The sequence below is a fragment of the Primulina eburnea genome, chromosome 10 (assembly GCF_022965805.1).
Source record: "Primulina eburnea isolate SZY01 chromosome 10, ASM2296580v1, whole genome shotgun sequence".
NCBI lineage: Eukaryota > Viridiplantae > Streptophyta > Magnoliopsida > Lamiales > Gesneriaceae > Primulina > Primulina eburnea.
The window spans coordinates 15,503,183-15,530,325 of record NC_133110.1 but is presented as its reverse complement, the minus strand read 5'-3'; the positions used below and the strand labels follow the sequence as shown (position 1 = coordinate 15,530,325).

The 27,143-nt window shown below is 34.0% G+C and overlaps 1 protein-coding gene across 3 annotated transcripts; it reads left to right on the top strand.

Moving 5' to 3' along the window:
* The first annotated feature begins 15,086 nt into the window (after nt 1–15,086).
* LOC140803145 (RPM1-interacting protein 4-like) lies at nt 15,087–17,525 on the top strand. Of its 3 annotated transcripts, none has more exons than XM_073158850.1 (4): nt 15,087–15,283; nt 16,323–16,865; nt 17,076–17,261; nt 17,336–17,525. In XM_073158850.1, the coding sequence occupies exons 1-4, from the start codon at nt 15,278–15,280 to the stop codon at nt 17,357–17,359; spliced, it is 759 nt and encodes a 252-aa protein (XP_073014951.1). In that variant the 5' UTR covers nt 15,087–15,277; the 3' UTR covers nt 17,360–17,525. The 3 variants fall into 3 exon arrangements, with proteins under 3 accessions (XP_073014951.1, XP_073014949.1, XP_073014950.1); XM_073158848.1 differs by lacking the exon at nt 15,087–15,283 and adding an exon at nt 15,294–15,909 and having other exon boundaries at nt 16,057–16,865; XM_073158849.1 differs by lacking the exon at nt 15,087–15,283 and having other exon boundaries at nt 15,982–16,865.
* Nucleotides 17,526–27,143: the final 9,618 nt, after the last annotated feature.

Below are 27,143 nucleotides of genomic sequence, written 5' to 3'. Positions count from 1 at the left end.
CTTTTGTTGGTTAGTTCTTGTTTGAGTCTTTTATTTTTGTTGTGTTTGTTTACCCTCTCGTGCTTTAACCTGTTTTGCTTGAGGGCAAGCAAAAGGTTAGTATGAGGGGGTTGATAGGTGGTGTTTTTACGTGTTTATTGCATTAGTTTTAGTTGTGTTTGCATTGTGCATGCATGCATTTCATCTACATTTTGTTCATTTTAGAGTAATCATTGGCATTTTATCATGTCTCACTCGTGTGTGGTGAATCTGCAGGAAAAATGGTCGGAAAGCGGAGAAAAATGTGGAATCCAAGAAGTTGGACAGAATACTTGGCGCCCGAGCGGTAGAAATTTACCGCCCGGGCGCCACAGAAGACCAGCCGAGGAAACAAGACAGAACGTTGGCGCTCGGGCGGTGATTTTCTACCGCCCGAGCGCGAGAAGGTGTCTTCGGAAGCCATCGTTACAGAAAGTTGGCGCCCGAGCGGTACTTTTATACCGCCCGGGCGCGAAGAAGACAAAGGGCCAAGACAGAGAGTGTGGCGCTCGAGCGGTACTTTTCTACCGCCCGAGCGCCGCCTATTTTTGGAAAATTTTGGACGCGATTTCCTACCTTATTTTGGATGGGGGTTGCTATGGAAAGGGGTTGGTCGACTTTTGAAGATTAAGCAGACAGATTTGGAGAGCAAAAAAGGATTTTTGGGGGAGAGCTTTTGCACTTGGATTGAAGATTCGACGGTTTCCGGGCATCGTTCTTCGCAGATTTTGTCACGCCTAGTATTTCTAGTTTATTTTTCTTTGTTTAAACATTGTTTTGCTTATTTTAATTATGAATTCTAGTAGCTAACTTTCATATTTGTTGGGATTGAAGGGGATCCTACCCCAAACTTTTAGTTGATTAATTTATATTTTGAGTTGTGCGTTGCTCTTGATTGTATTACGATTTTTATTGTGTCGTTTGAGCGTAGCTAACTCTTACGACAATTTTATATCACGAGTGAGTTCGAGAGAATAACTAGTGATAGGATCGAGTAGTATAATCTGCGGATCTACAATTTGCATAGACATATGAAATTGGATACGTGCCGATAGTCATAGTTCTTAGGGTCGAAAACTAGGGGATTTCATCAATCGAAATGTGGTTCATTCTTGATAAATGATTAAAGACATTTAATTACTTCTTTGAGTGAATTAGTTTGACATAGCTCGAGAGAGTGTGTTCAATTGAATAGGAAATCCTGTTGGAAGCGTAGAACACAATCGAACGAATTAATTAATTAATAAGGGGTAGGTGAACCAGAAGTCCCAACAAATTCTTTTATCATTTGAAATTTAATCCATTGGTTTAGCATTCATATTTTATCATTTAATCGCTGAACTTGTTTATTTAATTTTCTTGCATTTTAGTAGTTATAAACAAACAATCAAATTTCGTCACTAAAGTTTTAATAACTAAAATAATAATTGTTAAATACAGTCTCCAGTGGAACGATACTCGTATTCATATACACTATACTATTACTTGACATCGTGCACTTGCGATTTATTTTGAGCATACAAAATCATATTTTCATTGGGGATTTTACTGTGCAAGTTTTGCTCGATCAACCCATTTTGGTCCGTTGTGTAGGTGGGATAGGTACTTGTACCGCACAACCAAATACTCTAATGTGAGAAACTTCATGTTCTCGACCATACGCAAGATGCAAAGGTGAGTATTGGTGGTAATCAGTTGGTCTTACACGAATCAGTGATGTAGCCTGTATGATAACATGACCCCAGACTGAAGATGGTAGTTTTGTTTTCATGAGTAGCGGTCTTGCAATTAATTGCAATCTTTTAATAAATGATTCTGCAAGACCATTCTGTGTATGAACATGAGCAATTGAATGTTCAACTGAGATCTCAATTGATATACAAAAATCATCAAATGCTTGTGATTTGAATTCAGCAGCATTATCAAGACGAATTGTATTGATTGGATGATTAGAGAATTGGGCTCGTAATTTAATAATTTGACCAAGTAGCTTTGAAAAAGCTATATTTCGAGTTGCAAGCAAACTAACATGTGACCACCTAGTTGAGGCATCAATTAATACCATGAAGTATCGAAATGGTCCACATGATGGGTGTATAGGCCCACAAATATCCCCATGGATTCTTTCCAAGAATGTTGGAATTTCAATATCAACCTTCGTTGGGGAAGGTCTTATAATGAGTTTGCCTTGTGAACGGGCCCACACATGAAAAGTCATTATTTAAAATAATCTTTTGGTTCTTTAGGGGATGTCCACGAGTATTATTTATTATTCTTTGCATCATTGAACTCCCAGGGTGACCAAGTCGGTCGTGCCATAATATGAAATTTTTCTTGTCAACAAACTTCGTGTTTGTGACTGTATTTGCCTCAATTGCTTTAATTATTGTGCAATACATTCCAGAGGAGAGTGCACGTAATCTTTCTTTTATTTGCTTCTGGCCGTATATAATAGATGTAGTACAAAGGTATTCAACATTGTTTGCATTCAATATTTCAATATGATATCCATTTCAGTGGATATCTTTAAAGCTAAGCAAATTTCTATTGGATTTACTAGCATATAGAGCATTTTCAATATATAGGCTTGTCTCATTTGGTAAAATGAATTTTGCCTTTCCATGGCCTTCAATAATTTTTGATGCACCCGATATTGTTATAACATTATTTTCAGCTAATGTTAATTCTAAAAAATACCTTTTGCTTTTAAGGATGGTGTGTGTTGTACCACTATCAGCTAGACAAACATCTGGATATTCCCTCATTAATCTAAAAATAAATGCATAATAAAGTAAGTTATAACTCTAAGATTCATAAAATAAAATTATAGTTAAACAAAGTCCTCAAAGTAGTTATCACTTATTACAACTCAAGAAAAACCTTAAACCAAGATATAATAATGCGGACATTCTAGAAAAAAACATAGATAATTAAAAACATTGAGCTAAGACAAGAAAAAAAATACTAGAATCAGAATTTGATCAATCTATATTTTCTAGCACACCACCCCCAATCAAATGAACAATATTCCCATCCGGTTGTGCAAAGAAATCAGAGACATCTAAATGAGTTATGTTGACAGGGCCATCATCAGCAAAATTTGTCTCTATTTTTCCTTTTCCTTTGATTGAATTTTGGTAGAGATCCACAAGATGCTTTGTCGTACGACAGGTACGAGACCAGTGCCCCTCTGTTCCACATTTGAAACACTTATCTTCATATTCTTTTGGTTTTCCAACTTATTCTTCATTATTCGGTTTCCACGGATTGTGATTTGTTTTCTGTCTCTTTCCATCATGTTGCTGATAATTTTTCCTTTGACCATTGCCACGTCCGCGTCCACGCCCACGCCCTCTTCCATAATGAGGGATTTGGGTTGAGTTGACATTCACTTCAGGGAAAGCTGTTTCATTTGCTTCAGGAAATGGTGTAGAGCCAGTTGGGCGCATTTGATGATTTTTCATCAGTAGTTCATTGTTCTGTTCAGCAACTAGTAGACATGAAATAAGCTCAGAGTATTTGTTAAATCCACGTTCACGATATTGCTTCTGCAGGAGCACATTTGATGCGTGGAAAGTAGAGAATGTTTTTTCAAGCAGATCTTGATCAGAATTATTTTCTCCATAAAGTTTGAGCTTGGAACAAATCTTGAATAATGCATAATTATATTCGCTTACAGATTTGAAATATTGCAGGCGAAGGTGGATCCATTCGTAGCGGGCTCTTGGGAGAACTATGGTTCTCTAATGGTCAAACCTTTCTTTAAGATCTTTCCAAAGTTCTTGCGGGTTTTTCACAGTGAGATACTCGGCTTTCAATCCATCATCGAGATGGTGACGCAGGAAAATGAGTGATTTTGCAAGATCCTGCAGGGATTCGTTGTTTGCTTCTTTATCGTATCTCCAAAATTTTTAGAAATAAGATGAACCTCAGCATCCAAAATCCATGACAACAGTTTTTTCCACTGATGTCAAGTGCTTCGAATTCGAGTTTGGTAATATTTGCCATAGCAACTGTTAAAAGGAAAAAAAAATTACGAAAATTAATAACGAATGAAATTTTAGAGACATTTTTTTTTGGTATAATATTAAAATTGTTATATAATATCACAAAATTTAATCATATCCATATTTAGAATCAGATTTGATAGATATATTAACATATTCAATTATAGTAAAAGCATTTATCAAGGAAAACAATTAATCAATATTTTTCAAAACCATGTAAAATCCTAACTAGTATTAATATTGCAATATAAAATCCAATAATAATTAACTTATTAAGTGCAATAAGTCACTAATCAATTAGTATATACGTAGAGCTAAGAAAAAAATAATAATAATTAAGAATTCATCGCGTTAATGGTAAAAATGTAAAAGCATATAAAGTAAATGTATTTCTAATTTGTATTTAGTCAATATTCTTCTGGAATATAAATTGAAGATCTTGGATAATATTCTTCAGGAATATTGATATATATAAGATCTTGAATAATATTCTTCAGGAATATTGATAAATTTAATATCTTGTATCTATCACGATTATCAACATAAAAATATGTAGTGCTGCTTTAAGAACACCAACATAAAATAAGAATTTGTGCTTCTTCAAGAGTATCAATATAAATTTAAAATATTATGCTACTTCTAGAGCATTAATATAAAACTAAAATTATCATCATAAGATCATATTTGCTATTTCGAGAGCACCAATATGAAATCTACATATTGTGCTTCATCGAGAGCATACATATGAAAGAAAAATAATTAATGAGTTTACCTTTGAAGAACACTTGTGCTGATAACGTGTTATAAATTTAGTAAAGAGAATGAGAGAAAAACAAGTCCACCTTATTACAACTAAACACCTCTATTTATAATGTAGAGAGGTTAGTCTATAAAAAGAACATTACAATCAAATCAATCACCTAAATATCATATATATATATGCATATATTTCTGTAATGAAAAATACCATAAACAAATCAAATAAAGTATACTTCACTGCTAAATTCCTAAATATTTTAACATCACACTTTTGATCTTTAAACTTTAAATATCTTCCGAAATTGGTCCCATTATTAATTTTATAATTAAAATCGACGATTTGATTCAGGAAAAATTATAATTTTAGTCTTATAGGTTGACATGTTTTGTATTTTACTCATGTAATTTGTCCATATTTCTTTATCTTTTTTTCCCAAAGTCATTAAATCCATTAAATATTGCTTATTTGGTATCGGTGTTCTTTTATGTAGCTCATGTTAGGATCGAAGATGTGTTTAGAGAATGTGAGTGAATAAATACTTTAAAATTTTCTCTAAAACATTGATAAATAATATAACAGATCTTGATAGTGTTAGGTATACAAGAGATAATTTTCTCAACACTTCAAAATGTTCGGACCACAAATACTGTGAAAAATGATCTGAGATGAAACTTTTATTGAAACGTCCATTACTAGTTTTTCTTTAAAATATAATAGAATTTTTTTTTCGAATTTCGGCCGAAATATACATAAATATATGTTAAAGTAATTTTGCACCATTTAAAATAAGTCGACCAATTATTATTTGAAAATCAATAAGAAAGTAATTCAAAGCATAAAATCGTAAATGTCTACCAACCTAAACTAACATTATTTTAAAATTAAACTTAAATCTAACATCATCTCAAAAATCTCTCAAAAACATCATAAGTCATAAAAAAATTTAAGTGATCATAAATCATAAATGTAGTTTTATTTGCGGAAAACTAGCGAAAGTTCTCGGGTTGTGTGCACCTTCAGTCCAGCTAGTTGAACCATCAAGACCTCCATCAATATCAAGATCATCTGCATCGATCACACATAGTGAGTCTATTGATTCAGCAAACCTTAATCATGATAACAAGTAATACATATACATTCACAAGCAATAGTGAAAATATTTTTAATAAAATAAATTTTCATGAACATACATAAACTAAAATATTTTCCTTTCATCATATACATATAAGTTTCCCTTTTATTGAATTCAAATCCTCAATTGTGACTTTCGTATTAGATGTAGGTCGATGGATCTATCTACGCATTACCACGGTACCAGGCAGTGGGTACATCAGCGACACTCTCACCCGTTAACTGAGCATTGGCCTTATGTATCATCGTATTAGTCACAATCAATTCACCCCCTTCAAATTTTCATATTTCCATCACTTATAAAAATTCATGCACATATAAATCATTTTTCTTTTAACCCGAGCATGCAACATGTTTTTAGCATTAACGTTTCATCATAAAATTCCATAAATATTTGAAATAAACATTTCAAAATTCATTACAACATTCAGGTGGGCACTGCCGGGACGTTTAACATTTTTCAGGTGTAAAATGACCGTTTTGCTCATGAAATCCTGACTTTCTCAATTTATCCTTAGACCTTTAAACGCGGCCCAAATCATTCCGAACTTAACATGACAACTTAATATGCACCTACAAATATTTCTTAGACATAACTTAAGCCCCTCGACTAATTTCCCAATTCGTATTTAAACTTAGACTTACATCTCGATTTTGACTCGTATTGACTCGAAATTTAACCAAACTTTTCCAAATTTGAACCAAAGCTTATTAACACCTACCTAGACCATATACTACCCAATTAAAGCTCATTAAACCATTAGACATGCCTAGAATTGCTACTGGATTTTCCGCCCTAGGTTGGTCGAACCCTAGCTCATCTCAACCTCAATTCCTTCGCACCTAGACCCTAACCGAGTGGACCACACCCTGACCAACCCTCCTAGGATGTAGACCGAGCCTCTTAAGACCTTCCTAGTACAGCCCTCTTGAGCCATGCACGAGGCACGCAGTCGCGGCTAGGTGGTGCTAACATGGGGTTCAATCTTAGGTCCATTAATCATTAATTAATATTTAAAATATTTTGTTTAGGAAAGTTTGTGAAAATTTTAGCAGAGTTCTCAAAAAGTTCATATTTTCATCTAAAATCGATTGACAGTTTAAAATACGAATCGGCGTATAAAAAAACCTCAAATCAACTCATCTTCGAAAATTCCATTTGAAATACACTACACATTAAGAAATTAAAAATAATTATTTAATAAAATATTTTTCCTCATATGGTCTCCGGTCTCCGTTCCTCGATCACGTCTCGAATAACCTTTAAAACGCAATTTTTATGCATTCATTTAGAAAAGTACATTTTAAACATGTAAACATGCAAATCATATTTAATTAATGCAATCAAAATCATTTAATTAGTCATTTTTCATTTTCTCTAGATTTGTATGCAGTTGGACTACGTTATAGTATTTTGGACATTACATCTATACTAAAATACAGTAAGACAACGACATAAATAAGTGCAGTAAATGAAATGACACAAGGATTTTTATGGATGTTCGGAGACTCAAGCTTCTACTCCACATCTTCTTCCACTTAAGAAAGAATTTTCTAGGAAACTTTAGTTTTCGACTTTTGAAAAAATCTGATTCAACCTTCAGACTTATCCACTTCCTAAGTTTAAACATAGTTAACTTTCACAAAAGGCTGAGACAACAATTCTCAAAATCAATACAACACAAATATACAAAGAATGAATCCTTAGATTCAAACTGTCGAGCAACTCCTCAAACAGTATTGACCGAAACGGTTGAGTAGTTTACAAGAACCCTAGATGATCCTTGATGATCTTATAGATGTTTTTGAAGGGATGGCTGTTTAGGATTATTGGATATGACTATGAGTATGAAGAGTGCTAAATAATTTTTCAGAGAATGCAAGCTTGAAAGAATTTCTTCGAATGTGTATCAATTTCCTGTTACGTGTATATAGAGCTCTACTTAGCTTTCTTTATTTATAGTACTCTTTCCATTTTCCCATTAAACATTGGACTGTGGCTCATTAATTCAAAATCATTGTTCTCCTCTTCATATTACACTTCAATAAATGACAATTTGGCATTTTCCAAATGTGGAAATAACGGTCACTGAAAAAAGTAACTATCTCCGAGCCTAAAATTCTGATATTCTAATATCTCGTTTGCAGCGTATGATCAATCCACCGATTTTTATGATAAAGTAGATATGATCCTTGTAAGTTGTGTGTTTTTAATCTGAAACCATTTTCAAGTATTTTTCGATAGAGTGAACAATTGAGTGATTTTATGCCACATACTTGTAAGCTCGAGAGGTCGAGTAGATCAAATAAGCTGCTCAGCCTTAAAACGGTTGGATAGCTTTGCATCTTGAGACCGACTGAATGACTCTTTTGAATCTTCCATAGAAAGGTCGAGTACTTGTAATACATGAAAAGACAGCTTGATCTAATAAAATAAGTCATTTTTTGTTATCAGCAAAACTAAGGGATCCAACAATTTCTATTTTTTGTGATGAAAAAACCTAAGCCCAGAAACATCATATGCTTTAAGAAAAATGAATTTCATTGTTACAATGTAGAAGGAAAACAGTAAAGCCTAATATACCTACGTATGTGAAAGTAAAACCTATAATAGCTCCTAAAACATGAGCTTTCACCACTTCATGACCCACCACCTCTCTTAGGTTGATCTTTCTTTTTCTTCTCCTTTTCTACCGCTCTTCTTCTAACTTCATCATATATCTGTCTGGCATCTTCTTTCCTTCGATGTTATTTCCCCTTTTTGTCATCACTCTTTTGAAAATGATTCAACATTTCTTGTAGTTGGGACACACTGGTAGCCTGAAGACCGTCAATGCGAGCTCCAAATCTTTGTTCAATTTGGATTAACTGCCCAGAAAAGGTGATTAGTGCATCATTGGTTCTCTTCTTTGAAGACTTTAATTCATCCATGAAGAATTTAATGTCTAATTTCATTTTAGACACATTCTGCATCACAAATTTTCGAATATCATAAACACCAATACCTGAGACTATTAGACGAGCATCAAAGTCGACCATGAGATTGCAGACCTTCTCAACATGGGAATTGACTTTTTCAATGTTTGCATAGGCCTCAATCTGATCATTAGTGCACTAAGGTAGAGTCTTGGAATATCGAACTCGACTGGTGGGGGAAAAAGATAATAAGAGTCTTCTTGTTCATCGGTCATTTGATGCACTCATGGGGCATGAAGAACAGAAAAGTTTTCCATTCCAAATTTGTTGACGAGCTCTTTGATGTACTTGGATTGTTTGATGAAGTCTTGCAATCCAAGTAAAAATGTAAATTCGTCCATCATTCTCATCTCAAGCTTCTCCTACATAAGCTTAGAAAATCTCTCGCATTATTTAGGGTTAGTAGAGCCAAATATGAGGTCATCAATATAAATTTGAACTAATAGGATATGATCTCCCTTGTTGAATTTGAACAAGGTCTTATCAATCATTTATATCACAAAATCATGATCAAGTAAGAATTTAAAGAATATATCATTCTGTAACGTACCGTACTTTTAAACATACTTAAAATTTGCAAAAAATAAAAAATTTTCTTAAATAAAAAATTATCATTCAAAATGCCACATAATAAAAATGCTTGAACAAATATTTGAAATTGCAAACAACTTGCAACAAGTACTTGTTTAAAACATCATAAAGTAAATTTCTTAAAAATCAGAGTAAATGAAACAACATGCATAAAAATCATTAAAACTAAGGCGGTCCTCGGGTTAGTCCACTACGCAGTCCGAGCCAGCTCACCGATCACCACCTCTCGTCTCTTCATACTCGTCCTCACCTGCATCGATCAAGTCTAGTGAGTCTATATATTCAACATGTATAAACTGGGAATAACAAATAACATATAATAAAACCACATGTATTTTAACTTAACTTTGAACATACTTACATAAGCATAGATGTGCCGTCATTTTATAAATATTTTCGTAAACGTACTTGCATCGTACATACTTAAACATGCATAGTCATCATCATTTTGCGTAGAGATATGTTTCAAAGCAAGTGACTCGTAACATAAATGCGCTTGATCAGACTAAACCACAGTACTGGGCTGGTAGGGATGTCCACTATCACATACATAAGATCCCCGGTCATACTTTACCGGGTGGATTGGTCTCTGGTCATACTTTACCGCTTTCCAATCCTTATCAAAACCCGGTCATACTTTACCGATGTAGAGGTCTCCCCGAAAACACGTTCTCCGGCTTCCTAACCCGTTCATAATTTGGTCATAAGACATTTAACATACCTCAAAAATATAAAATATTTTCTTTTACACATCGAACATACTAATACATTATGCATGCCTGTCCAAGACAAAAAAAAAAATTAATTTTTTTCCAGAATGGTTGGCGCTCGGGCTGTAAAATCTTACCGCTCGAGCGCCGCCCTGCGCGAAAAACTTTGAAAACAAAAAACAATTGAGTAGTCACAGGAGAATGGTCATAACTCACTCATCTTATCGAAAAGTACTACGTTTATATGTTGAAAGTTTTTCCAGAAAACCGACCAAAAATTCACAGGATTCAAAATGATAGCGTATTCGGTTTTTGAGATCTAAAAAAAATGTTTAAACATCACAGTTTGAGCAGTCACAGAAATATAATCATAACTCACTAGTTTTTTGTCCAACAATTACGAATTTACTGTCAAATCGAAGGTATCGAAATGTACTACGTTTTAATGTTGAAAGTTTTTCCAGAAAAACAACCTAAATTTCACAATAATCAACTGACAACAAACGCGATTTTGATATCTAAAATGTTGCTCCAAAAGCGTTTCAAACATTTTGCTCAAATGTTTTGCACAACATACATGAATTTCGCATACAATACGCATCAAAATAGTTACTATGACAAGATCGGTGCAAAAATGAAAGAACATACATTCCTTTGCGTTAAAAACGCACGAAGATGACGAATACCAACGCGGTGGATCACGGGAGATGACCAGGTGACTTTTTTGGCGCGATTTCTTGCTCGAAAATGGTCGTGAATCTCTAGGAAAAATCAAGGAATGGTGATGGCTGCTGAAAGACTCAAGAACCCTAATTTTCCTTAAAAAAACTGAAATGAAATGAAATGTGTATGTCTGTGTTGTGTTCCGTGTATGTGTGTGTGTGAGTCTGTGTGTGCGTGTGTTTTAGTGTGTGTGTGTGCGTGAGTTTGGTTAATTAGGGGATTAAAATTTGCTTAATTAGTATTTAAAATATTAATTAAAATGTTAATCCACAATAACTTTACAAAAATCACCTAATTAAAATAAAATACACAATTGATAACTTTTAAAAGTTTAAAACATTAAAATCACCTGTTAAATTAAATTAGAATTTAAAAATGCTATACACTTAATAAATCATTTAAATGCCACTTTCTTGACTTGAAATAAAATACCACATTTTACAAATCGCTCAAATCATCGTCGGCCTCATTTCCCCGATCCCGCATCGAATAATCGTCTGAAACATAAAACTCAAGAAAACATTTTAACATGCATCACATAAACATAAATAATTTAAAATAATACAAATTCATAAATCATGCATTGCTAAGAAAATCATTTTAAAGCTAAATAAGTAATTTAGCAATTTAAATAAATGCATGAGTTTTACGTGTATCGATTTTGGGCTCTACAATTCCTCATCCACTTAAATAAATTTCGTCTTTGAAATTAAATATTGCCAAACAGCTCCGGATAGAAACTTCTCATATCTGATTCAGCCTCCCAAGTGGCCTCATCCACTGATTGATTCAGCCACTGAGAATTATTAAATTTCTTGCACTATTTACTCATCAGAACACATAGGATATCTTCACTCATAGGCAAGCGGTGAATTCCCGATTACAATGCATGGACTCTTACATATTTTGAAACTACATCCAACCTACCCTCAACGAAGTCAGTAAACGAATTAAAGTGCATGCTAGTACGTAGAGTCTCTACGTTATCCTGGGTCGAAAGACCAATGATGTACAACTATAACCACAGACTATTTCACTCGATAAGTGATACTCACTTGGACAACCGAGAGAGGGTTGTTCAGTGCATCATCAAACGATCACACATGTATATGAATGAACATCTCCATACTCTTATCAACAAAACACAACGTTTCCATTACAGATGTTAGTCTCAAGCTCAAGTGACCTTTATCCTTATTTTAGGCGGTTGATTCGACTTTGAACATGTTTAGAATATATTATATACATCCTAATGAGTTTCACGATCTTACGTTTTGAGGAAGAAATCATGGTACCTATTGTATATTCAAGGAGTTTATCTATCCAGTTTGCATGGATATATAGATAAAGTAAAGTTCACAGTTAGATAAAACCGTAAATATTATTAAAATAAAATTTGTTTTTACATAAGAAGCACTAAAGTATAAATCACTAGTTGGCTTACTAGGCACCTACTCAAACACTTATTAAACTTTTATACTCAAATAAATCAAGACAACGACATAAATAAGTGTAGTAAATGAAAGACACGAGAATTTTTATGGATGTTCGAAGACTCAAGATTCCACATCACCACTTCGTCTACTTAAGAAGGAATCAACTGGAAGACCTTAGTTTTAAAACTTTTTTTAAAAACCTGCTTCAACGTTTGGACTTATCAACTGTCTAAGTTGAAACTCGTAGTTAACTTTCACCAAAGGTTGAGACAACAATTCTCACAACTGATACAACACAAATATAAAGAAAGAATGAATCTTTAGATTCAAACTGTCGAGAAATTCCACAAATGGTCTTGACAAAAATAGTTGTGTAATAGCCCTTGGTGATCTTATAGATATTCTTGAAGCAATGGCTATTGAGGAGTATTGGATATGAATATGAAGAGTGCTCAGAAATCTTTCATAGAATGCAATCTTAATAGAATTTCTTCGAATGTGTATCAATTTCGTGTTACGTATTTGGTATTATATACAATGTTCGACTGTAGATATTAATGCAAAAGCAATGTCGTCGCCATACTTTCTTGATTCATAGTATACTTCAATAAATCTGAAATTTGGTATTTTCAAAATACGAAAAGAAATTATCACTGACAGCAAAAGTAACTGTCTCTGAGCTATTTCTTTTGGATATTTCATTTGTAGTGCATGAGCAGGCCACCAATTTTTCTGATAAAGTAGATAAGATCCATGGAAGATATGTGACTTGAATATGAAGATATCTTTCTCAACCGTTTTCAAATATTATTCAATAGAGTGAACGGTTGAGTGGTTCTATGTCACAGACTTTTAACTAGAACGGTCGAGTAGATCAAATAAGCTGCCAAGGTTTAATAAGATTGGATAACTTTGCATCTTGAGACCGGTTGAAAGACTTCTTCTGAATCTTCAATAGAACGGTCGAGTACATGTGATACATGCAAAGACAGATTGATCTAGTACAATAATTCATTGTTTATTATCACCAAAATTAAGAGATCCAACAGATTTTGTGGCGAGAATAAAACCTATATTATACACATTAAAATCCAATTTTTGAAAAGTATAAAGGGGAACGCCAAGATCCTTTTCTCTCATTTTGAAATATTGTGTGTCGTTACCTTATTTCCCCTTTTGTTTTTGTTTATATTTATTTTAATGTATATAATATTAGTTTATTTTCATGACATTTGCTACATAAAATAACATCAATGTTAAATAAATAAAATTCGGTGATTTATTTACTTTTGACGAAAAGTACAAAAAAAAAGACCAAGTAATTGGATGTAAATCAAACATTACAAGGCTAAAACTCAAAATAAGCTAACTTAACATGATTTTTAAAATTTAATTTTCCCATTTTATTTTATTTCTTCTAGTATTAAGTGGTTTGGGTGGTTAAAATTTTAGGTTTAATATTGAAGGAACTAGAAGCACTACAATAAATATGGGGTGAAAAATGAGTGAACAAAAATAATATAATTGTTTCGTTATCTTTTATAATTATAATTATAAACACAAAGTTTCTGTTTTTTTAAATTTATATTTACAATATAATATGATTCGAAATAATATCTTTAATCAATCTTTCAATTCTTATTTTATAATAAGAAATTCATCCTTTCAATATTAAAACAAAACAAAAAAGCCAAAATATCAAAAATAAAATAATATTTACTTAAAAAATTAACATAATTCTTGTTTGAAAATATTTAAATATTAACTACGATTTCTTACATTTAATGAGTTAGAATGTATAATTTTTTAGCAAAATCAAATTTATACAAATGAAAAAATGATTGAATTTAATACGTCAATTAACAAAATTTAAATTTTTAAAATGATTTGATAAAATATTGTCCACCATCAATAATTTTTATATTTTAGAAAAAAATTGATTATAAAAGTTTGTAATTATAATTTTTTTATAATTTTCCTTCTCCTTTTAAGATGTTTGACCGAGTTAACATCACATATAAAATTTATTATACACTCATTTAGATATATTAAATAAACAAAATTAATATAATAGATTCATATAGTACATACCGGCTTATCTCTCGTCTTTCTCTTTGTCAATAAAATTACAACTCGCAACATAGAATTATAAACGACAAAAATTTGTGTGAGACGATTTCACGGTCGTATTTGTGAGATAGATCTCTTATTTGAGTCATCTATGAAAAAATATTATTTCTATGCTAAGGGTGTGTTTGGTTGAGTGGATTAAATAAGGATAGATTAATAGTCAAATATTTATCGTTAAAATTTTAAGTTGTTTTAATAATCATTTTGATCCGTTTGAGATCCAATTTTATGGATAACTATTTGATTAATAAAATTGGATCTTAAACCGGGTCAAAATGATTATTAAAACATCTTAAAATTTTAACGATAAATATTTGACTATTAATCTATCCTTATTTAATCTACTCAACCAAACACACTAAGAGTATTACTTTTTATTATGAATATGAGTAAGATAGATCCGTCTCATAAATTAAGATCCGTGAGACGATCTCACATGAATCTCTGCGGGACCTAAGCTCGTGTGGTGAGAAATTGCCGGGAATCTTTATATTTTTACATATAAAATATTTTTATTTTGTTGTAAAATAATTTGAAATAATAAAAAAATTATAATATTTTCCTTATTAAAAATATTATTTAAGTTTTGAAACCTGCAAGAACAATTCAAAACAGAAGGCGAGTGAAGACTGGGTATACGGTCAATGCTTCGTAAACTCGTTCCTATGTTAATCCTCTCACGTCATTTGGCTTCCGAGTAGTTTCTGCAAACTTTCTTCTTCTTCTTTTTTTATCGGGCTGCTTTTCCAATATTGATCTCATTGTGTTTTCTTCAATTCTGCTCAAGAAAAGTATATGGCTGTAAGTTTACATTTTTAATCTATTTGTTCTGTTTATCAGTTGCTGTTTTCTAGTGTCTGCCTTCAAAAGTTTGTTTGAAATTCTTTGTTTTTGATCCATCGATCTTTGATATTTGTTATGTAAAAGAATGTAGTCATGAATAGCTTAGCTTAAGGTGAGTTTAGAATTGGCAAACAGAAAACAAATCAAAGCTTGCTTCTTGCATCATTTTCCTTTCTGTCCACAAGATTGTTCATGCTTTTACTGTTATATATATGTGTATATATATGTTATTCCTCTGTTTTTTTCTTTGGACGTAGAAACATTGTCTGCAGGAAGACTTTGGATTATCTATTTAGATACATACAATATGTTAACTTGTAATTTGGTTTGGTTGAGAAAAATGATCATCTAAAACTTGGAAAAGTTTTCTTGATTCTTTGGATTTGAGAGGTTGCACTTGACAGCTTGCTTTTCATTGACTTTTTTTGGGCACGTAATAATCGCATAGTTTTTCCGTTTTCTTTAATTAAGAGATGGTTTGACAAAATTATGCATCATAGGAATTCTTAGGGACGTCTAAGGTTTCTTTCAAATACATATTTCATGAGTGATTGTGAAGGATTTCAAATCTTACAAGTAACAGAGTGTTAATTGTCTCATATTGGTTGGATAAATAACCTGAGAGTTGTATATATGGGCTTGGACAATCTTCCCCTTTGAGCTAGCTTTCGGTCCTCCCCTTGAGCTAGCTTTCGGGATGAAGTTAGATCCAAGTTCCAATCTTAACACAGAGAACCAATTGCAGTAATTGTTTCCAACCTTAACACCACCTTCTGAGGCTAATTGCATGCTACTTACAGGGTATCACAAACTTGATCTTGAAAGATTTCTGTTTAAGCCTTCAACTTGGATAACACACAAGTTCGACTGAACCATATGATTTTTCCATTTTTTTTTAAAGATATGAAGACGTACTATTTTCTCATATATGAACCTGTATTTAAAATTGAACAGCAAGTCGATATTTTTTTTTTATCTTTTTTCTGTTTCGAAGCAGCGTTCAAATGTGCCAAAGTTTGGTAACTGGGAAAGTGGAGACGATGTCCCTTACACGGTTTTCTTTGACAAGGCAAGAAAAAATAAAGGTGAGAAAATGATTAATCCCAATGATCCCCTAGAGAATCCAGACATGTTCCATAACTTCGAACCTCGGCCACTTGCTCCTGCTGCTCCACTAAAAACTAGGACTAAACCAGAGGAACCTATTGTAAGGGGATCAGTCAAGCAAATTCATGAGCATAGAGTAAACAGGGAAGATGTTGACTTTAGGCAGTTCAGTAATTCTACAGCTCGAAACGAAAATATGAGGCGAAGACCTCCTAGTGAATCGAGTTATGGTGGTCGTGTGAACAGACCTAGTCAATCTACAAGGTCTAGTGCAGGATCTGAGTATAGCTTTGAGAGTTCACCTCATCATCCACAGGAGAGAAATACCGGGAGAGGCATTGGTTCTGTGCCATGGGAAGGGACAAACAACGAGAATAATCATGGTATCCGGGCAAGATCCCGGCTAGGGCCGATTGCTCAAGAGGACAATAGTGTAAGTTACTGTGATCATCACTTTTCATGTTTTTATAGATTTCTGTTAATGCAGATTTATTAATCTTCATTTATATCATTCTTCCACTACTTGTTTGTTATGCATAACATTCCATGTTAAAAGTTGTGGTTTTGTCCTGCCTAAGACCCATAAGCTTATCGTCCATTTTTACTGAATGGAGCCTCGATATTGATCTATTTCGAAAGACAGCCTGAAAAGGGTGCAGCTGTTCCAAAATTTGGCGATTGGGACGAACATGATCCTCGTTCGGCCGAAAATTTCACCCATGTATTCAATAAAGTACGCGAGGAAAGGAATCCTACACCTGGTCCTGTGTCAAATACACCAAAATATCCGTCTCACAGCCCACGGATTCAACCATCCAACGAACCAAAGGTTAATCATAACACACTGCATCCTGTCTGATCTTGGATCTTCTATTTTCTTATTCAGCTTCGTTTTCAATGCAGAAATGCTGCTTTCCTTGGTGGTAGTTAAGACAGCTGAACTTCTTGATGGATCGTGTTTAAACTTCTTTTGAAAGCTGTTTTGATGCAAACACACACACACACACACATAGATGGTGCGTTATGTCAGTGATCACTGTGTTCTTTACTTCATTATCTGACTCAGAGAAATGAATTGTGGGAGATTGGTATATTCAAATTTTCATTTTTTTTTTCGCTTGCTGTGAAAGACCAACATATGCATTGTTCTTGTACTGGTTTGGTTAAAAGGTCAGCTTGCAGTTCAACTGGTTTTCCTGCATTCACGAAAAACATTTTTTTTTTATTAAAACGGGCAAGGAGAGGGTTTTGTTTTGACGCAGAATCGAAACGCGCAACTAGAAAATTTTAATCGTGTGGGCGAAATTTGTTTCACAAACATCTATGTAAAAAAAAGGGAAAATTGCTCATAACTCCCCAAACTCAAACTCAACTTTACCCAAATTCCATACACATCAAAAACTTTCTTTAAACTCCCTAATACCCTAACATGGACAAAATTACCCTTATTCCTATTTTAAGTTTAATTGATCTACGCGTTCCCGAAAATGGTATCTTAGCATAGTTAATTTATTTCAAACACATGATTTTTTATTACAATAGAAACTAAAATGTTTGAAGAGAAGAATTTTCGAAAAAATTATGAATCCGAACTAATGTTCGAAAAAAATAATTTACAAGATCTATTTCAATATTTTGGAATATACACAAGGGCATCTAACTGTTGTTAGATATCAGAAGTAGATAGGGAAGCTTCAGTACCCTCAGGTAAACTTATGATTCAAATAAATAAGTTTCTGGATATAGTTCCAGATTCCTCTAACCTCTCTTCAGATCTTAGGGAAATACAGAAGACAGTATAAAATTATGGCAATATGCTCCATTTTGTACCTCAACGAGTTGAGAAAATCGTTGAAAAAACAGGAAGAAATTCTTGGAATATTAAAGGATATTCAAACAAGAATTTAAAAACTAGAACAACAACCAAGTTCTAGTAAAAGAACTTCAGGAGGATGGTTACCACCATCATTTGGTACTGAACCTTTGTTATATCAACAAGGTAAGGCCAGAGTGGTTTCAAAACCTTTGACTGAAGAAGAAAAGATGATCAATCTAATTAAGTCTGTCTCAGAAAAAAATTAATCTGATGACAACTTTAGAAAGGATTGGTCTGAAAGATCTACAAGAGCTTGCGGAATCTTTCGCAAATCTCAAAGTTGTAGATCTAAAGATGAATACAGCAGGAGGTGAAATACCTGCTATAACCTGGTCATCTTCTCAGGAACCACCAAGAGAAAGTGTGGGATCTCAGAATGTTAACATGAGAGAATTGCAATCTGATTTCCATACTGGTGGATGATCACACCCAGCGGGAACAAGGACAAGGAGAAATCAAATTCCTTCGCACCAAACACCGTATGGGAAAACTGTTTTAGATCTATACATCCTTATGGGGTTATGCTAAACCTTGATGTATTAGATTTCAAAAACAGAGAAGATCTCATAGATGACTGGACATCTGTTATGAGAATCGCAGCAGGAACACTTGATCTCAACAAAGAAGGATTCATTAAACTATTAGAAATGAGTCTCATGGGAGTGCTTGGGACATGACTTCATTAGAAATGAAAGAGTCAGTCCTAGCCGGTGAATCTCTTAGATCGCTGGAAAAATGGCTACCCTATTTAAAGCACAATTTATAGGGGTAGACTATTTTAATAGCCAAGATACAAATAAGAGGAAGAAATATACTCAAGCTTTGTATATTCTTGAATTACATGACAAATGTTTGGTGGATGAATACATTATGTTATTCACTAAATATAGATGAAATTCAGGAGTCGAAGAAGATATATCTATGCAGCTTTTCTTCGCAAAGATGTCAAGCCCTTGGAGAGAAATGCTCATAAGGGAATACGTTCCTGGAAATCCAGATACACTAGCACGAAGAGCCTCTTTCCTCAAAGGAAAGTTGGCAGAATGGTGTCACATGTCATCATTACAAAAGAATTACAAACGCTTAAGGGGTATCAACAAAAGAACTCCTTTGTGTTGTAAGAAAAATGATCTTCCAACAATTATTGGAAGTAAACCACAAAAATATAAGAAGAAAAGTTTTAGGACTCATCCTTATACTCGAAGTGAAAGAAGTTCTTGAAAACCAAGAAGAGTATGGTCTAGACAGAAAGCCAGATCTTACAAATCTGGACAAAGAAGTGGACCATCAAGGAGTAGGATATCATCCCAAGCATCGAGTACATCTCGAAGCACAGGAAGGACACCTACGAAGAAAACTTTCAGAAGAGCTCATACTCGAGCCAATGAAAGTTTCAAGGATTGTAATTGCTGGACATGTGGAGCAAGAGGTCATATCTCAACCAACTGTTCGGAAAATGAGAAAAGAGGTATTAAACGTTTCGATCCTATCTCGGATATTGAAGAAGCATTTTACTACCAAGATCTTATTCAAGTATACCGATTTGAGGACATTGCCTCAGATGAAAGTATATTTGAAGAAGAAGAAGTCTTAAGTGAGGAAGAATCTGATGGAACAGAGTCGGAATCTGACTGAAGAAGAGGTCTTTCGATATGAAACACATGAAGATTTGTATGGGTTTTTTAGCCAGACAACAATCTCTAGTAATATGGTCCAAAGAATTATAAGATAAATTCCTAGTTTACAGAGGTGTCAAGGATTCTCCGCAGGATAAGTAGAAAAGTTCTTAGGAAGTCTGGGCCTAAGAAGCAGAAAACATCATCTAATCTATAAAGTGTCTAGAAGAGAAATGACAATCTCGATTGAACTTACAGGAAATAGAATGGAGATGCAGTTAATTCCTTCCAAAGAAATTAAGGAGGAATTACAAAAACTCAAGATAGAAGTAGCAATGACTATGTCTTGGATTCATATTGGAGCAATCCAGATTATGATAAAGGATACTTTCAAAGAAGAGATAGATTCACCCGTTGATATTGCTATATGCGATAAAAGAATGGGGAATCTACAAGATTCAGTACTGGGAACAAACTCTGGAAACCTCTGTGCATGAAAGATTGTAGGAATAATCTATCAAAGGATAGCCTACAACCTGGCAGATCGAGATTTCAGCCGAGTCTTGACATTGCATCAGAACTTCAAGGAAAAAAGGTTGATGAAAGAAGGTAATAGGCCATATTCTATTACCTATCAAATTTCATATGCTCTATCTAATACACATCATCCTCAATTGTTTATTAGAAACGAGTTTGTTGGGTGTAATAATTGTCCCTGCTTGGTAGAGCGATCGAACCGTGGTGCTTGAGTTGTTGTGCAGTTTAAAAGATTTGAGTTGCACCATTACCACTAGCTATAGCTTTTGGTAAAGCGGCAAGCGCTCGGTCCTACAATTGGTATCAGAGCCAAGGTCACGGGTCCTACAATTAATTCATCGGTGTTCAATATTTCAAGAACCGAGCTATTGTAACTCAACGGTGATCCCCTAACCGATTCTAACAAGTGGTATCAGAGCGGGTTGTTCTTGAAAGAACATTGAAACTGATTTTGATGTTTAAAATTCGAAATTTCAGATTTTTTACACATATATATGCAAAACTGAATTTTCGCGCAGCTTGCAGCGACCGTAGGAAAAATGGCATATCTCCTTGCTCGAGTGTCCAAATGACGAACCGTTTTTTGCGTTGCAAACTAGACTCGTAGAGGTTTACAGTGGTATAAAATTTGCAGCCTAATTATGCCTGAGAAAATACAGTTAATTTGTTGAAGATAGAGCATATGTGCTGCAGCAGACAATGAGCCATGGAGAAAATTGGTTAGTTATCCTTCCTCTTTTATAATTTTCAAAATTTCAAAAATATAGGGGGAGAACTCATTGTAATTTTAATGGAGTTATTATTTTTAAATATTGAGGGGGAGAAAATTTTGTTTAAAATGTTTTGAAAATATGACTTTTTGATTCACATAAAAAGGGGGAGAAATATGTTAGTTGAGTTGATTGTTTATCCAAGTTTTGTGATCATCAAAAAGGGGGAGATTGTTGGAACATTTCATGTTCTCAATCTTGATTTTGATGTTAACAAAACTTGTTATTGTGTTTCTAACATATTTACTCAAGTGTGAAGTTGCAAACACAAGAAGCAAGCTGAAACTGAATTCTGCACAAACTGAATTTCTGGCGAGTTTCGGTGTTTTGATGATATCTCCCAGCTGGATGATTGAAATTACAATCCGCCAATTGGACTGATTAGAAACTCAATTTGGAACAAGTTGTAATTCACGTTAGTTGGGCAAAATCGGATGTTATCATGGTCTAACTGATCGCTCAATTACCGAACTGATCACACGAAAACAGCAATCAGTTGTGTTTGAGCAGCTGCCGTATTTTGGTCATATCTCTCAGCTCGGTTATTGAAACGAAGCGATTCAGTATGCGTTGGAAAGATAAGACAAAGATCTACAAATCATTCTGAGAAGTCAAAGTCTGAATCGAAGCTTATGATGCTGATAAATAACGATGAAACTACTGGTTCTGCACAAACTGAAATCAGTCTAGCTGAAACTGAACCAACTGCTGACCAGCTGAACTGAACCAGCTGCTGACCAACTGAACTGTACCAGTTGCTGACCAGTTGAACTGAACGACCAGTTGAGTTGACCAGAGTTGACCAGTCGGGAAAATGTCCAGCAAGCTGAATTTGACCGTTGCAATTCCAGAAACAGTACATAAACTTTCCAACGGTCATATTCTTGTGTCTAACTTATATATCAGTGTTGGAGCCTATAAATACAACATATTGAAGATCAAACAAGAGCTTTTGAAGGGGATTCCAAGCATGGGCAGTTAGCATGAATATATCAGCTAGTTGAGAGCACAAGCCCTTGTGTGAGAATACATTTGAGATGTGCATTGTAACTGATATATTCCTCACACACGATCACTCACACATATATGAGAGAGTTGATGTTCACAGATTAGTTGAGTGAGTCTTGCACAAAGACGTAAAACTTGTGTATGTATTCTTTGCATATGAGACATTAAACAATATGCTGATTGTGAGGTGCTGCCTACAATATTGAGTGCTAGGAGTTCAGTTTAGGCAGTGGGTAAGTCCTAGCTGAATGGGTTTGTACAAGGTGTTGTATAAATCAAAGTCTTCTAGTGAATCCTTCCAAGGGAAGAAGGGGTGACACGTAGGAGTGTTGAAATCTCCGAACATCCATCAACAAATTCGTGTCTATTCGTTTATTGCATTTACTTATCATTTTCACTATTTTTGAAGATGCATTGCTGAAGCATTTTATGTGTTCTTCAAATACCAAAATATTGCATACCAAGTGTTTGATAAAATACTTCAACTGAAATACTTTTGTTCATTCAACTTGCATATATTTTAAATGCTTTACAAAAGATTTAATCGGTTTCTTCGAAGGATTATTTCAAGTGTTTTCCGCTTGATTTCATATCAAACTTGATTTAATTCATCGGTGTTCAATATTTCAAGAACCGAGCTATTGTAGCTCAACGGTGATCCCCTAACCGATCCTAACAGAGTTTATTGAAATCCCTGAGATATTCGGAAAAGTTGCTCAGGCAATTTATCCAGAAAGAGTCGAGTTTCTTTTAATACAAGAAACAGATATCCAAATACAAGACAAACTGATTCTACAAAGAAATCAAAATCTTAGATTGGAATCAAGAAGACTATCTTTTCAAGGAGATAGAATTACGAGCTACAGGTGGGATAAAAAGCCTGTCATAGAAACCCAACAGGAGCTAAAAAAATTTTCTACAATAGGAAAACTTAGATGCCCAGAAGGGTGGAAGGAAGTAGAAATAGTAGTTGATATTACGAAACAAAGGAATTAATTTCCTTGTAATATCATATACTATTTGGAACAACCTACGATAGGAACTTACCAAGGACTGATTAATGTCGGAGAATTGGAAGTCCATATCCAAGGAATTCCAGGGAAAGAATCAGATCGACTGATTCTTGGACTAGAGTTTCTCGAGGAACACAAACCTTGGAAAAGTCTAGAGTATGGAATGGATTTTATGGCAGAGGATAAGATGTGGAAAATCCAATGACCACAAGTCCATTCTCCATATACATTCAAGTAGGAATGTTATATGAACAATATAAGGCAGAATATTTTGCTGTTTATATTGATTCAGGTGCTGGAATATGTACAGCAAAAAGAGGAGTTTTTCCAAATAATTTGGAAGAAGAATTACCAAAGATCGCTAGAAGAGATTTTTCCAGAAGAATTTTAATCTTATGTAAAGGGATTAAGATGACTGAAATCATGATTGGCGGTGCTGGGAAAACACCTTGGTACAAGGTAAAAACACCACCAATGTATTTTCATGATACAGAAGCTGACATATTAATAGGAAATAATTTCCTACAAATGTTCAAATCATATACTCAAGAAAATGAGACTAGAAGATTAGTGTCCACAACACCCTGTGATCACAAAATCATAGTCCAGAGACTAAGATAGGCATTTTACAGAAAATTGCCAATCCAGTTTCGCAGCAAGCGTGGTGATTCAGGAAAACTTCTGAACCCAAAAATGAAGGATTCAAGACGGTTTGTAGAAACAATGCTCCAGTTGAGTACAGATAAAGAACTCCAACTAGAAGATATAGAATGCCTTAAGATAACTCTACAAACGAATGAAGTAGAGTTTGAATCTAAGGTATCACTGGAAGATGTCAAGAAGAGGATCAAAGAAAATTACAATGAAGATCCCTTGGTATGGTGGAACAAAAATCAACTCAAAGCGTGCCTTAAGATTAAGGAAGGCAAAGAGTATGAATTTGTCCGTTGCAAGCCTATCACAATGAATATCATTAATCAAAGGGATAAGCAGAACCTTGGATTGATAAAAGCAGGAATGTCACCATATAGCTGATAAGTGCAATTTATTGTACTTTTATTACTTGTTTTTAACTTAGAATTTTGTGATTCTTGAGCAGGTTTTATTTGATTTGTTGTTGTTTTTGTTATTGTAGTTTGGAAGCTTAGAAATGAGAGTTTGGAGTGGTATAGTGATGAATTAGAAGGTGCAAGGGACAAAGTTTGACGAAGCAGGACTGCACCCGCACTCCCTAACATGACCGCACCTGCGCTCCATGCCGAAGCATGACCACACCCGCGGTCATGCTAGGACCGCAGCCGCGGTCTCACACGCTGAACATGAGGAATTCTGCCGAACAGACACCGCACCCGCGGTCCTTCCATTGCCGCACCCGCGGTCGTGCACCAATATCATTCCGGAAATTGTGAAACTTTGTGGACTTTGAATAAAAGTAAAGGAAAATGGTGTGCTACGGGGGGAATCTTGTCTAGACTATAAAAGGATCTCTTTTTCATCATCTAGGTCATATTGAGGAGCAAGGAAAAGAGTGGAGGCTACAAGGAAAGGATTGAAGATCAAGCTCATCTTCTTCAACAAGTTCTTGCTCACTTTTGGACAAAAACTTCATACACTCCAAAACTCTTGTTCTAAGTTCTTCTTTCTTTATTTTTACTTTTATTTGATATGTCTTGTTTAAGATTTATGTGTTGTTGTGTTATTTGTATTATTATGAACTAAATCTTAATTCTAGAGGAATGATGGAACAAAACTAGAAACCATGTGTTGAGATTTATGATTTATGCTATATAAGTTTCCTTTCTTGTTCATTTGTATTTTTCCAATCTTAATGCTTTCATTTTACTGGCCATATCTTGAATGATTTATATGTTTATAAATTATCACTTGGAAAAGGAAATTTATAAACAAGAAAGGGAAAAATACATTGATAGTAGTTATATAGTTCGGGAGGACTATCTATTGCTATTAAAGCCATTAAAAGAAGTTAGTGCTTATTGTGTTATTTAATTTTAGATTGTTGACAGGGATGTTACAATCTTTTGTTAGATAATTAGTATCTACTTAGCACTCGGGAGAGGGAGTAGATAATTATAGAATTCTTGGTTAATGAATAAGAAGGACATTTATAATATAGCTACACAAAATAGCACATGGTGGATAGTTGCGTGAAATCGGACATCTAGATCTTTTATTCCATTGTTCAACTCTGTTTGGTTCTACAAGTAAATTTATTTTCAATTCAGGTATTGATACGAACAAATCTATCAGTTGATTATTCTAAATAAAGTCGAGACTATTTTAATTACAAGCATTAATATAAATTTAGAAATACATTACTCGTGGGATCGACACTTGTACTCAAAATTACATTTTACTATAACTTGACGTCGTGCACTTGCGAGCAATCAAGAAAACACGCAACAATAGCAGTCCAAGTTTTATGGTAAGAAATCATGTTGAGATAAAACGAGGAAAACCCAGAATAGTTATTAATTATCAAGAGATTAATAAGATTCTGGAATTTGATGGGTATTTTATACCTAACAGAGAACATCTAATTAGTTGCATACGCAATGCCAAGATTTTCTCTAAGTTTGATTGTAAGTCCGGATTCTATCAAATTCGGATGCAGGAAGAAAGCAATAAATTCGCATCTTTCTCCACACCACAAGGACATTATATCTGGGAAGTATTACCAATGAGATTGGCTAATTCACCTCAGATATTTCAAAGAAAGATGGATAATCTTTTTAAGGATTATTTTAAACTTATGTTTGTTTATATTGATGATTTCTTAGTAGCATCTAAAAATATGGAAGAACATGTCAAACATTTAGAAATTTTCTCTAATGTTTGCAAAAAGGAAGGACTGGTTTTATCCGAAAAGAAAGCAGTTATTACCACAAGAAATATCAAATTTCTAGGAATAGAAGTCGATGAGTCTGGAATAATTTTGCAAGATCATATTGTAGAAAAAGTGCAAAATTTTCCAAACGAGTTAAAAGAAAAGAAACAACTTCGAAGTTTTCTGGGAGTTGTTAATTTGGCTGGGATGTTTATTAAAAACCTAGCAAAACACATGAAAGTGTTTAGTCCATTGTTGAAAAAAGATGCAAGATTTATATGGACAAAAGAACACATAGAAGGATTTGTCTATTTGAAGGAGATTTGTAAGAATCTTCCAAAAATAGTTATTCCTCAAGATGAAGATGATCTGATATTATATACCTATGCCAATGATCATTGGTGGGCTGCAGTATTAACAAAGCTCACACCAGATGGAGAACAACCATGCAGATATTGTAGTGGTTTATTCTCCGATGCAGAAGCCATGAGATAGCATATCAACGAGAAAGAATTTTATGCAGTAAAAAGGGCTTTGAAAAATGGCCATTATTTTTACTTGCAAAGAAATTTACTTTGAAAGTTGATAATACACAGATAAACTCTTTCTTAAGGAATAGAATTGAATCTAAACCTGAGAAGGCTAGGTTATTAAGATGGTAAGCTCTATGTCAGAATTATGTTTTTGATATTGTGATTATAAAATCTCATGAAAATACTCTTAAAGATTTATTAACAAGAGATGGACAGCGATGATATCGATGTCATCATCAAAATGTAGAAGCATTTGAGGGAACACCTTGAAATGCTTCAAAATGAGTTTAACAAGTTGGTCTTAAATGCAGAAGTTGCGAGAAGACTACAACAAGCTGATAAAAGAGTTGTTTATGATCGAATTACATGATGTTTACAGGCATATACTCAGTTATGGTCTGTAACACAAAGGCCTATCCTCCAAGACATTGAGAAACCACTGGTTTCCAAAATGGAGAGTTTTTGAGTATAGGACTCTATACCTGGAGCAGGGGATTCAAATACCCCTAGCAC

Coding starts and splice junctions, on each gene's coding strand:
- LOC140803145 (XM_073158848.1), top strand. CDS start 16,254: ATGAACCTGTATTTAAAATTGAACAGCAAGTCGATATTTTTTTTTTAT. Junction 16,866..17,075: donor TTGCTCAAGAGGACAATAGT/GTAAGTTACTGT, acceptor TTCGAAAGACAG/CCTGAAAAGGGTGCAGCTGT. Junction 17,262..17,335: donor AACCATCCAACGAACCAAAG/GTTAATCATAAC, acceptor TTTTCAATGCAG/AAATGCTGCTTTCCTTGGTG.